The sequence below is a fragment of the Aythya marila genome (assembly GCF_965140915.1).
Source record: "Aythya marila genome assembly, chromosome: 4".
NCBI classification, from domain to species: Eukaryota; Metazoa; Chordata; class Aves; order Anseriformes; family Anatidae; genus Aythya; species Aythya marila.
Window position 1 is genome coordinate 53178553 of NC_139045.1, and position 13513 is coordinate 53192065.

At 34.7% G+C, this 13513-nt stretch overlaps 1 protein-coding gene across 4 annotated transcripts in view; it reads right to left on the minus strand.

The window, feature by feature from the left end:
- KLHL5 (kelch like family member 5) overlaps positions 1-13513 on the minus strand; it is a 54602-nt gene that overhangs the window by 8929 nt on the left and 32160 nt on the right. For 2 of the 4 annotated variants that reach the window (XM_082760363.1, XM_082760364.1), the window contains 4 exons: positions 12524-12660; positions 11875-12071; positions 4405-4617; positions 524-710 (listed from right to left, as the gene is read on the minus strand). In XM_082760363.1, coding sequence (XP_082616489.1) covers positions 524-710; positions 4405-4617; positions 11875-12071; positions 12524-12660 — 734 coding nt within the window. Of the gene's footprint in view, positions 1-523; positions 711-4404; positions 4618-11874; positions 12072-12195; positions 12233-12523; positions 12661-13513 lie in introns of all 4 variants that reach the window. The other 2 variants (XM_082760366.1, XM_082760365.1) reach the window with 2 other exon arrangements.

The following is a 13513-nucleotide window of genomic DNA, read 5'->3' on the forward strand; positions in this document are numbered from 1 at the left end:
ATGTTTTTAATTCTATGTATATGAATAGTCTTTTTTGACTTCCTCAAGAAGTCCTTCCTTCTGACTACAATTACAGAGTACTGGAGGTTATATAAGAAAAAAAAAATCAAGTAGCTTTTGACGGAGGTATCTAACAATTAGTCAATAAGCCTATTTTTTTTTTGTTTTTATTCAAGTGCAAGTCATCTTTGTGCATTTTCTGTCATTTTATCCCTTTTCCAAATTACTTCCCACACAAGTAAATAAGGATATAGTTTATACTCAATTCAACATTTAACTACTCTGGAATCCAATATTCTCCTGACAATTTCAATTCAATCATAACTCTAGCTTCCATAATGTTTACAGTATCTTCAATGCTACCTGTTTTTCTAAGCCAATAGTGGTTTTTATGATGTTTGTGCTCTATACTGCAAAATCTTTGATTTTTAGAATTAACACGTTATAAAAACATCTAACAAACATTTCTTAAAAACAAAACAAACTCCCCAGCTCATCAACTAATCATTATATAAACCAAGACCTTTTGTTGCATCCATTCCTCCAACTGCAAACAACACTCCCACTGTAGATTTTCTAGGTTTGGTGCGAGGACTTTGCAACATAGGTCGTCTCTCTGGCAACAGATGGTACTTCATTGCTTCCATAATGAGTTTTTGACACTCTATGTCATCCCTAAAGAGTGCATTATTTTCCATATCTGCCAGAAACTGCAAATATGAAAGAAAATTAAACAAGCTGAATTGTTATAAACTACATGGAGAATAAAAACAAGATTAGAAGAAAACATTTTATCCAAAAATGTCCATTGCTGGATTTAAAATAAATGTATATTCAAAAAGGTCGTATAAATAGGACTAGGGTAAAGATAAACAAAATAGTCACATTTGATGCTAAAACACTGGGTATGAAAAACAGGAAAACCATCTGATCTTAATGGATGACTTAAGCTTAATGGTCCAAAGAAGAAAACAAAATCTCCCCATGTTTCAGTGCCGCTGAAAGTATGTTCAAAGAAATGGATCAGACTCCAAGTATGCATGTCAGTTTAACCTCACTCTGATTTCCAAACCCACCCATTCGAGATGCCAATAAAAGCTATTTCAGGAGCAGGCTGAATATTTTAATATATATAATCTATTAGTAACTCTCTAAGTGACCTACAGTATGATATCAATTATTATAAACCTTTTATAACTCTAACCTAAATAAAAACTAATAGAAGTTCTGAACTTTGAAGATTCTGGAGCCTTTGGTATTCCACGTTTGTCAGGCTGCAGGAAAAGTGTATCAGTAAGTTATAAGTCCCAGCTGTAATTATTAGAAGTCTAGACAACTGGTGTTCTTCTGAGCTGCAAGACATGAGTAACAGAAGAAAAAAAACAGGGAAAACACCCCTCTGGGACTCTGGCAGTTGTCAGAACAGCAAGATAAATGCCTCTCACTCCCCATCACAAAATCCAAACACTGTAAATACGAGAAATACAAAGTCCACAAGCCACGATGAAATGTTGTTGTTGAGCTGTTGACAGGTATAAAAATGCTGTGAAAGCAGGAATCATGAGCACTAAAGGAACTCATGATGAAATAGTTGTGCATACAGTGGTGTGCGTATCCCTGGCTTAAAACTGCCTTAGGACTGTCAGGTGGCAAATGACATCCATGGTTCCAAGAAGAGATACAGACAGTTACAGGCTGGTAAACCTGACATTTCTCTGTCAGGCAAATCAACAGAAACTATGACAGAAAGCAGGATTTACATACACAGAATAAAAACAAAACTAAACTAAACATTCAAAGTCACTAGAGACTTTTAAGGAAACTAAGCCCAACTTTTTCAATATTTCTCTAATTAGCTAATGCTCTATTTGTAATAGCAAATTAAAATGTTCTCATATAAATTATCCAAAGGAACTTAATTTTCATTGCTTAATTTCAGTCCTTCCCTCTCTTGGTTCTTCTCTTGACACAAAGCACTACTTACCACTTCTATCACTTCAGAGGGCCACTTTGTGACTATAAAATAGTGCTCCAAAATCCATTTTTACTTGTCAGTATGCAATGCCATGGAATTTTATGTAGTTTAAAATATACATATATTATCAGTGAATTAATACTGTCCTAAATTGAACACTGTCATATTTGCATGCACTGAAAATTATGGCTTGTACACATCATTGCCAATTCAGATCCCTGATAAATTTATCTGATGGACAAAGAGCATTTAATATTTAAAGCAACACTATGTCTGTATGCATGAGTTTTGTGCACAGCCTACCTTTCCCCCAGTTTTCACACCTCCTCCAACCTACAGAGAAGTTTTCTCATAGCACAAAGTCTCACTCTCTGAAAGCTGCTTCATCTCAGTTTAAAATAAAAAAAAAAAACAAAAAACAATCTAACATTGTTTTGGTACCCAGAAAATCTGCACACTCTTTAAACCAAACTTACTATACTAGAATTTTCTATAAACATTCTTCACTTAAAAGTACTCGCAGTTGTCTTACTTAAGTGCTAAGTAAGTTGTCTTACTTAAGTGAAATCTTCTTATTATTTCCAAGCTTTATGTAGCTCCTTGTACTAAAAGCATTTATAACTGAGCATGTGTTAGCATGAACCTCTAGTAACTGGAAACCTGATGATGAGAAGTGTAGCACAGCTACTTGAGTACTACGAGTTCCTGAATGAAAGGAAGCTGAACTCATCTTGTAGCTCAGCAACTGGTAAATCATCTTTTTCATGTATTTATCAGAGATGAAACACTTGCTACCTTACGACTTACGAAAATGACACATATTCATCTTTAGCCTCCTACAAGTATTTAGGACGCTGCATTAACCAAAGAAATAACAATGTTATATACAAAGAGATGCATAAAAACATGAATGAAAAAAAAAAAAAGACAATTTTTTTGGCTTACATTGCTGCAGTTTCAAAGTATTTCCTGTAGCTTTTTTTTGTCGTTAAGTATACAAATCTAGTATTCTTCACATCTCTCCTTGCAACATTATTGATTTCAGCAAGTTGTTCAATTTCCTAATTTAATTTCTTTCAAACAGCTTTAACTCTTCAACCGTAACACTGGAAACCTTTTCATTATGTTAGGCTCGCTGTCAGATTGCCTAACGTCATGTGATCATGAAGCAAAACATGATCCTGAAAACTCATTAAGACTCTTTTGTGCACTTCAACCCAATTTATTCAACACACTAATTGTTGCCTTATTAAAATCACAGCTGTAGCACTTTACCTTGTTAAAGTAATAAATAAAAAGGCAATGGGGAAATATTATATTAAAAATATAAGTATGTATTTGGATAACACATGAATAATTAAGGATAAAATAATTAATGAAATATGATATTGGCTTTTGTGTTTCATTCTGCTATTTTTCTAATCACTTATTGACTGGACATAATTTGATTTCAGTACATACCTCTGGGGTAAAATGCTTTACTTTCAATTTGTAAAGATGTTTCAATTGCAGTTAATTAAACGAAAGGAACACAGAAGTGGTTACAGACTTTATACATAATAATCAATTAATTAAATGCGCAAAAATAGAATGATTTCCTCCAGGTCAACTGGCTTGCACTGTATTATGTTTCTAGAAGAAGTGAGTTGCAAGGTCAAGGCTGCACTTGAGAAAATCCTGCCAATGCATATATAATAATCAGTACGGAAACACTAATACTAAAATGCTTCCTTGTGAATCTTACCAGTCAGCAAGATACTGAATTAGGGACAACACAAAATGTTTTGTATCTATCACTGTGAATCAAGTAATCTCATTTTTTGTTGTATTAATGACTTTACTTATAAACATTTCATAAAAAATGATCTCTTCTTATTTAAGAGATAATTCCCAGGAAAAATGCACAGCAAAGTCCTTTGACTTATTTATAAGAAGCGTTAAATATTACTAAAGAAAGGACAGCAAGGAGGGCTAACAAAAGGAAAAAAATCAATTTATGTGCCTGCTAACAGATAACAACTACAGTGCTACACATGACACTAACAAGAGGAGTCATTCCCACGAGACTAGGAAAACTGTCATTTACAACTGTTCAAACAAACCAAACTCAAGACTTCCTCAACAGTATGTGTAAATGTTCAAGAAAAATAAAAAGTACCATCTGGGAAAAAAAAATGTACCCAAAGATGTATTACCAAGGGTAAATAGAAAAAATAGTTTATTCAAATTGTATCTCCTGTATCTCAAGGCCAATTATAACTATCATGCCTATACAACATATTAAGTCCTTATACGCAGCTCTAAAAAAAATAAATCACTAAAGAATTTAGAAGTTTTTGTGTTTTGTCACTATCACTATACAGATGCTGTAGGCATGCCACATCATACTCTAGGAAGGATATAAGCTAGGCAGAAATTGAGCAATTTACTTGTGGAGCAAGCAGAGGCAGTCTAATGTAAGCCAGGAGTTTACTGAGATCCTTCCTTCTCTGGTCCAAATCATGTCGAACCCATGTAAGTAGTGCATTCAATATAGTTTCTTCATTAGGAATATTCATGTCATCACTTGCTAAAAGCTTTGCAATTTCAGTGGCTGGCAATAGCAGAAATTCCTGGTTTCTAATTACTTCCATGAAATTTTCCTGAAAAATAAAAAGAAAAGTATTTTGAATACAGCTGACAGCTTCCTTTGAAGGCAGTTTTTTTTTTTTTTTAATTATTTAATTAATTATTGTTTATTTTTATAATTTATTAAGGAGTTTATTTAACTCCTACTATATCTTCCTCACTTGACCGTCCTTCATGCTACCTCTCAGCTGTGCCAGTAAATGCCACTGGAGGTGCCCTGGGAGAAAAAAATATGCACGGAGTTATTTTGACTAATGATCATTTCCCAGGCTCTACCACCTGGTCCCACAAACAAATGTGCTGAAACAACTGAGGGCAAAGTGCACGGACAGAAATAAGCACTGGTTGTAGAGGTAATTATCATGACACTGCACACTGATGAAATACCTTCTGAAGTACATGGTAAAAAAATAAAAGGTGTAGTTTGTTTCTGTTGTCTGTGTAGAACACAACGTGAGATGCTCTGTGAAGCAAAGAGCATAACATGCTGCAACACCTACTGGGTATGCTTTTACCTGTTTTCATTATTGCTAGATTAAACTATGGTGATTCAAGTTTTCAGAGGAAATAAAGAACACTGACAATTTCATTGTTCATTTTCAATTGGACATTTGAAGTTTATTCAACTATTTTTCAGGTTTTATACAGCTGATCTGATAGACTGAGGGGGAGAAAAACATACAAAGAATCCACAATATTGTACAGTCTGATTTATTAACAATATTTACTTTGATAGGAGTATTCAATTTTTTAAACTTATGTCATTTCCAGCAACAGATTCTTACTTCAAAGGAAGAAAGTTCACAATATAGAGCACTTCTCGTAGTGATATCCCATTACCACAGAACAAAAGGACTTGCAGAATATTCTATATGGATTCTCACAGGCTTAGACAGACAAAGCAGAAAAATATAGAAATACAATCAACATTAAGAGCATACAGTGAGAAACCTGAATGTTTTTTTGGAATGCAAGAGAAAAGGGTGAGATGATCTATATTCTTTCCCTGTACACCTTTACAAGGCAGAACAGGAAAGGAAAGTAGAAGCAGTTTATAAATCACAACATGTTCTTATACTTTGATAGCTCAAAACCCAATTAACTCATACTCCAAACTGAGAGTAGATTCATTACAATAAAACAGCATTACAATCAATTTAGTAATGGGTTGTTAATTGCTAGATAGCTAAACAACTGCATTCTGGTTTTGCTACCTATGCTTATAAAATATGAGGAGGATAAAATGCGTTAGATCCACAGATGGGGAAGTCTAACTGGACCAAATACCAAAATCACCCTTCTTTACTGTCTTGTTTATTGACTTAGAAAGAAATGCACACTAATGAAAAACCTCTGCATTAGAAGCTGGGAAAAAAATAGCATCTTTAGGGTGAAAAATTGGGATCAAGTTGTGAACAGAAGCAGGACCAGCACTGCAAAACAGGTATAAATTTAGCAACAAAATGGAAAAAAAAAACAACACACAGCACAGTTTGGCATTGCATATGCCAAAGGACACCATGACAACAAAGCAAAAAAAGGTTATTGCTTAATCTAATCATTAAATTCAAAGTGGAGTGCCTCAGTATTCCAAAAATACTAATGAGCTGAACAATATTGAGCAAAGGGAAAAAAATAGTAAGGATTAAAACAATCCATCTTATTTGAAAGCTACACACATAATTACGCTAGAAGATAGAAGAGGAAAGATTAAAGTGGCTCCACTACATGGGTAACTCTGGAGTTGATTTAAGAATAGGAAACATTAGAAAAATAACTGGAAGTGTTAATCTGTGCACATAATAACTGTGTATTCCTGGACAGAATTTGGAAAGGAAACTTTGAGATTTAGTATCTGAAAAGCTTTCCTAGTAGAGAGATCCAACTGGCTATGCAAACAAAATGCTTCTGTATGAAAACTGTTAATAGGTTACAAGGGAGACAGAATTCTGTTTTCCTTTTCAATTAACTCCGTGTATTACAAAATTGAAGTTAAAAAAATGAATAAATACAGATATTAAAAATGGTGAAAGGAGCATACAAATACTCTGTAGCACTACCCACACACACTTTTATTTATTTTACTCTGGGAGTAAATTGAAGCTGAAAAATCATCAAATTTTTTTCCGGTTTAGACACGCCGTTCACAGAAATTCAGATTCCACTGAGGTCATTTCTTTCATGGCTGCTTTTTGGTTGAATCTGAGTAGAGCGTATGCAAGCTGGAGCTGTCCTTCCAGTTTTGCTGAATTTACTGCAAAATCTACAGCAGTATACACGCTGAATGTAAAGCAGTGCCAAAAAGAAAAGCCAACACTTACTACCTTAAACTTCCCATATTGTCTATCCGGATCACAGGAAGAGGAAGGGGAAAGCACCTGCATGGAAAGTTTCCTTTGTCTCTGAAGGCAATGACAAGCTGATCTTGTATAAGACAGTTAACAATCTTCTTTAGAAAGCTTTTTTCCAACTGGATTTTATCACTTCAACAGCTGTTGTGTGTAAAAAGCCTGATTTTCCTTCTTGTTGCTTGTAGACAATTGCTTTCTGATGGGAACAAATTCAACTTCCTCTTGCTCCCATTCTATTTTTAAAGCAGACTCCTTGTGAGCACAGTATCAAAGCATTCCACTGGGAATACAGCCACAATCTTTGGCCTATGTCTGTTTTGCTTTTTTTTTTTTTTTTTTTAAAGGATCAAAATCTGACAATTCCTCTTCTTCTACAGACAGAGATTCTGAAGACAAAAAGGAGGAGCCAGTGTGTCATCTCCTAGCATTCTTAACCTCCTCAGTAGCCTTTGCTTTCCTTCTTCTTATGGGAACTCTCTGTGGAAGAAGAGGATATTTCAGAGAACAAATGGTCTGCAGTGTTGGTTGGAAACTTTATCAAATGAGTAGCCTGAATTTTATGTACTGGCTAAAACAGGGACACAGTGGCACTGTTCATCCAGACCATAACCTTAAATTCACCCTTCAGCAGCTGCAGAGTGAATAATACTGATATTCTTAACCAGAGGTCTGTCTTGGTACAGAGCAAAAAAATATTAGGAGCACATGAAGGAGGTCATGGTATTTATTTTAAAGTGATACTTAATCCCCACAGTTGAATCCAGGTAGATAGTAAGGCTCCCTCTGTACTGTATCAGAAGGATTAAAATCTCAGAGTGCATCAAAGTACCCCACAGGCTGAGACGAACTGTACACAGGAGTCCCACAGGAAGCTCTAACCACAGGGATCTGATTGAACTCCAAACTTGGGCAAAACTGAAAAACAAGAGGTGTTTGACTCACAGGATCTGAAGGAGAATCTAATTTTGTCATCTAATGGCTGCTTTGGTCAGCTGAGGTATGCATTAACCAAGAACTGAGCTATCTGACCTCCTGGTAAAGTGTTATAGGCAGACACAGAGAGGATGGCAGCTACTTTTCTTTTAGACAGCTTTGACTGCTCTGTTTAGCAATAAACCAACCTAACTGTTCTTGGCATGCCCTTGGTTTGTTTAGAGTACAACTATTGCAGCTTTGCACCTCTCTCAGTTTTGGGATTCTGAAACAGGCTGGGCAGCATGCAGAAAACTATTTAGTCTCACCAAGGCAATACTGATCTTTTGTGCTAGTCAGAACTGTACTCAGGGAACTTAAAAGACAGAAATACCCCAAGTTTTCACAGGTGAAAACAAGTGTACAACTATTTGCAAAATCACTGAGCAGGGTACTACAATTTCAGGTGCAAGAATATAAAATCCTTGTTTTAGGCATTGACACAAATTTTGGGTCTGGCCTTCAGTAGACAAAAAAGTGTTGAAATTTCTTGCCTTTTCATATCCAGGAGATTTCTGATTAAATGCAACATGATTTTTCACTATGCTTTAATGTGTGGAGAGGTGAGAAACAAAGATTACAAAGCTGTCTACGGATGGATTGTCTTAAGCACTATCACATTTAATGTTTAAAGTATTTTTTTTTTTTTTTAATTTGTAATTAAGAAAGTACAAATTTGGCTACCGATGAAATTACTGACACTTACCTAAGAACAGCTCTCTCTCTACTCACCACAGATATTTCATGTTATGAAAATAACATTGGCTATCGTTTTCTCATCTGAAAATATTAACTTCCCTTTTGTGTGAAAGAGGAGTGAATGGTTTTCATCCAAGGTACATTATCAACTATTTCAAACAAATAAGAAGACAAAACAGCTGTTTCTCTGACCTGAGGACAGCTAAAATTCATCAGCAGGCATTATGCTAGAGGGCATGAAAAATGCACAGAAGGCACTTTGTTTGAAAAGGCATTATGAATTAATGTGAACAGATATACTACTGCCTAGCCTAATAAAATTTCTAGATTTATAACTGTATGACCCCAATACTATGTAAAAACTATAACAAAACAGGATAATCTTTGTACAAAAGATACCTTGATCTAAACACATCTCATGATCCCATCAACTGTATTTTAAACCTGATGCATAAAAATCAAATACAGAATTGCTCTTTAAAGAGCATTACACCCACAACTGATCACTTCAGTTTATTTCATATTTCACTTAATGCACCCTGAGGATTTTTCAAGCTTTGCTTAGCTTGCAGTGTCAAAAAAATGACCTGTTTTGGTGATAACCTTGAAAAGTTCTCTCTTCTGAATAAACAGCTTAACTGTCTACAGAGTACCCAATAAAATAACGCAACACTGAAACCCTTTTAGCGTAACATACATCTATACCCTCTGATATGAAGAGATGCAGCATTCAAATCCATCTTACTCGTTTATATTTTTAATCACATTGTAGGGTGCAATTAAAAACATGCCACAAAATCATGCTAATGTTTTCCAGTGACACTAATGAATATTATTTAGACAGAGCAGGTCTATTAACAGAGGGAAGCCTACTGGGATAACTCACTGATTGGTCCTTCAGTTTAACCAAATGCTCATCTCATCTGAATTTCTGGTCTTCATGTAAAGAAATATTTTAATTAAGCTGGTGAGATGCTAATCAAAATAATGCATGTGTCATCAAAACTGTTAAAACTGAGAAGTTGCTTTAATTGAAGAAAAACGGGTATATGACAATTTCATTTTGTAAAAGGGAAAGAAAATCTCACCAAATAAAACATATATAAATTAAAATACAACCATTTTGTATTATTCATTACCTCCTACTTCAAAAAGGAGCACAATTACATGGAAAAGCCAGAAGTATATAACTACTCAGTATAATCCCTCATTATTGCAGCATATAATTATTTCACTGTTTTAACAAGCAGAATTTACAGGTACTACCAGTGTGCTTAACCCTTATGCTCTAACACTTCTTAATGGAAAGAGCACTGAGTGGCCAACACTTAGTACTGCTGAACATTTGCTTCTTTCAAACAGCTTTTAAACAAATGAAATTACTTGGGGATTTATTTTAATTGACAATTCAATTGGACTATATATTTCTATGCAGTTTCCATAGCAACATTCATTTCAAGCTAAAGAAGCTGCTTCTCTATTACTCATTATTACAAAAATTCAATTTCATGTCTCCATTGGAACTAAACAACATTAAAAGAGGCCTTGGGAAGAATCCATCTAGCACAACTAATTAGTTTTGAAAATGGCTTTTTAAAATCCACCTAATTTAAATTTCATCCACATCAAAGCCTTAAAAGCAACAATTTTGCCACTGAAGTAAACAACGGCCAGAAAGCATAGAACTATTTTCCTGGAGTCTGAGCAAAAGAAAGATGCTGTAAGAGAGAAGTTCATAGACTCTTCTCCCATAAAAAGCCAAAAAAATGCCAAAGTAGTATAACTACAATCCCTAATAGTGATCTTAACGATACAGTAGTCTAACATTTATTAACTTTCTGAGCTTTGCAGTTGACTAATAAAGGTTGTGAGGGCCATCGAAATAACACAGACTTATTCTGAAAAAGAACAAACAGGTCAAAGGAGGAACTCTCTCTTTGTGCTTTTCGTGTCACTGTTTCTCTCTATGTTAACCCTAATAGTCCTCAAAGCCATAAAACACATTTATCTTTGCTGTTTCATCTAACTATCTAATTGAAGTCTTCTCGTTTTCATTTGAGCAATAATCAAGGTCAAGAATGGAACCATGTAAGTTACAATCTGTGCAATATTTATTGACTTCTTTTCGTAAATTTCTATGTGCACATAATTTTAAAAGATTAGAGATCCACTTACTGAGGAAGAACAATGATATCATTGGAAAAGGGATGGCTACTTTAAACTGTAATAAATACTAAACTAAATTTACTTTAAGACAAAAAGAAACAAAAAAGGCAACAGCACTTTCTAAAACTGCACAAATTCAGAAAGCAGAAGGAAAGCCGTGGGCTTCTAATAGTAATTGCTGGACAAAAAATTAAACCTCTTGGTTTATCTAAACATAATGACACTGCAACCCCAAACTACACAGGCAAATTAAGTGCTATCTCCATTCCCACATCACTAATGCATTATCTCCATGACCTCATTCAGGTCCCAGGAGCTTACACAGGCAAAATTTCATCAAGAAGAGAGAAAAATACCTCACAAAACTCTGCAAATATCAGATGACTCTCTGGCTTAACTCAGAGATAAGTATCCTGCCTTCTGCTGATAACATTACTAAAATATGCTATGTGAGAAGGAAAAGAACATTTACATTAAAATAGAAGCATGATTATTGAAAAGATGAAATTTAATTAAGTTGGCAGGTCATTCTCTCTCTAAATGAACTCTGTAAATATCACTGGCAAATTTGCATTTGGCCACATATAGCCTAAGATCAAATTGTTTGATGTCATGCTGATATTCTATTACTAAGAAATCAAGTATAATACAGAATCTATTTTGGTGAATACTTACATTTATACCCCAGGTGTAACCTAGAACCTGACTACTCCAGCTCATTATGAATTTTTTTTGATTTATTGATCTGTTATTTTGGACTAGATGACGGTAGCTAGCCCACTGTTTAAGGGTGTAGTTTTTGACTGACAGAAATACGAACTAGCCTTTGAATGATTTTATTGAACATGTATCACACAATTCCACTGCCATTACAAGGAAGCATTATGCATGCCTGCTTTCTTCCAACTCTAAACCAGCAACTTTACAGTTATTCTGTCATTTCTCATCATGGTAACATATGTGCATTCTTGTTTGGAAAATGGTCAAGGCTTTCTGTAGGAAAAACATTGCTATTTTACTCAGACAAACATTTTGTATTTTCCTTATTAAAATAACTGGATGATTCTTAAAAGAACAACATACCATAGTGTAATTGTGAGCCACTTTGTGCAAGTCAGTGCAACCCTGTGCATCAGCAAACGACCGGATTCCAAGGCAATTGGATGGGTGAAGCTGCTTCATGAGGAATTTACAGCATGCTTCTACAACCTGAGAGAGCTGAAGAAGGCAAGCTGTAGACAACAGGCACTCAATATTATCTTCTTTTAATTCAAGGCGACCTATCAACATTAAAAAGCAGATGATACAATTTTGCTTTTATGATTTGTAAAATTCCCCCAAACTCAGATGCAACAGAATTATTTACAGATTGTGTAACAGAACATAAGGCTTGGCAAATATCACCTTCAACTTTAGATAACCAGCTTTTCCAAATCAGCACCTATAATGATACAAGTAAAGGGAATCCTAATGAAATCAGGATTTCATTTTTTCATCATTCATAATACATTTGAAATATTGAATTAATCTTTTAACTATCTGCATATAGTATTATCAGAAAAACTACATCTAACCAGGTTGCCTCAGGTAACAGCAATGGGTTTTTTAATGTAAATGCGGAATTAAATTATGTGAATGATAATTCCAAAGAGCATTTGAAATCTAGTAATGGAATATAATGCTCACAGGAGGACAATTCATTACATCAAATTGCCATTTTCGTTCTAATTACCTGTATATGCATATTGAACCAGAGCCCACAATGCATTTGGCTCCACACCTTCCATCTTGATTTCCTCCTGTCTTGCTTCCCGTACATCATTGGTAAACATTGCTGCAAAGTAGTCCGAAACAGATGAGAGAACCAATCTGAGCACATCATGCGGGAGAAAAGGAGAAAGACAAAGAGAGGAAAAGAAAAAAGCTTAGTCAACCTGATGTTTGTTAATTTAAGAGTCATTACTTCACAACTTGAAAAAATGTTGTACTGAGAAAAACATTTTTAAATTGACAAACTGCTCCACACTCCAGTTCCCCTCTATGAATAACGAAGTACTGTGACTGAGTCTATATTTGCTGCTGAAGTAAACAAATTACTCTTTCAAAGCTCAGTGACTTTTGATAGTCTACGTGGCAACAACCCACAAAACCACATAAAATTGGAAATCGAATATAAACAAACATAATGGAAATTGAAAAAAAGTTGAGATCCATTTGTATTATGTCGGTTAAGTTTTCAAATGTGAAAGAATGACTTGCTAGTCCTTTTTCAAAGTGCTTTAAAACACTTTTACTCTTGGTGCACACATACACATTCATCTACTAATGCTGATGACAGGACTACACCGTCAACATGGAGATGGTACAGCCAACAAAACCCCATATAAGGAGGAAAATATGCTGTGCAGAACAAACTAATTAACAAAGTAATCTCTTTTGTGGATATGTACTGAGCATTTTATTAATTCTGATTATTTAAAGATACAGAGTAAGTAAATGTGGTAATCTGCTCAACTGTTTTTATTATTATTATTATTTTATATATATATATATATATTTCATGTTTTATTCTCAGTGCCACTCCATGCGTGTAAGAATGAAGATGTCTCAGTATGCGTTCACAGGGCTAGGGTTAAAGAACGAGATCCACTGAAGACAGAATATTCAATCCATGGTTCTGCTGTATGAAACCTACCAGAACTATTGAGGAAGCCTGCTGTTC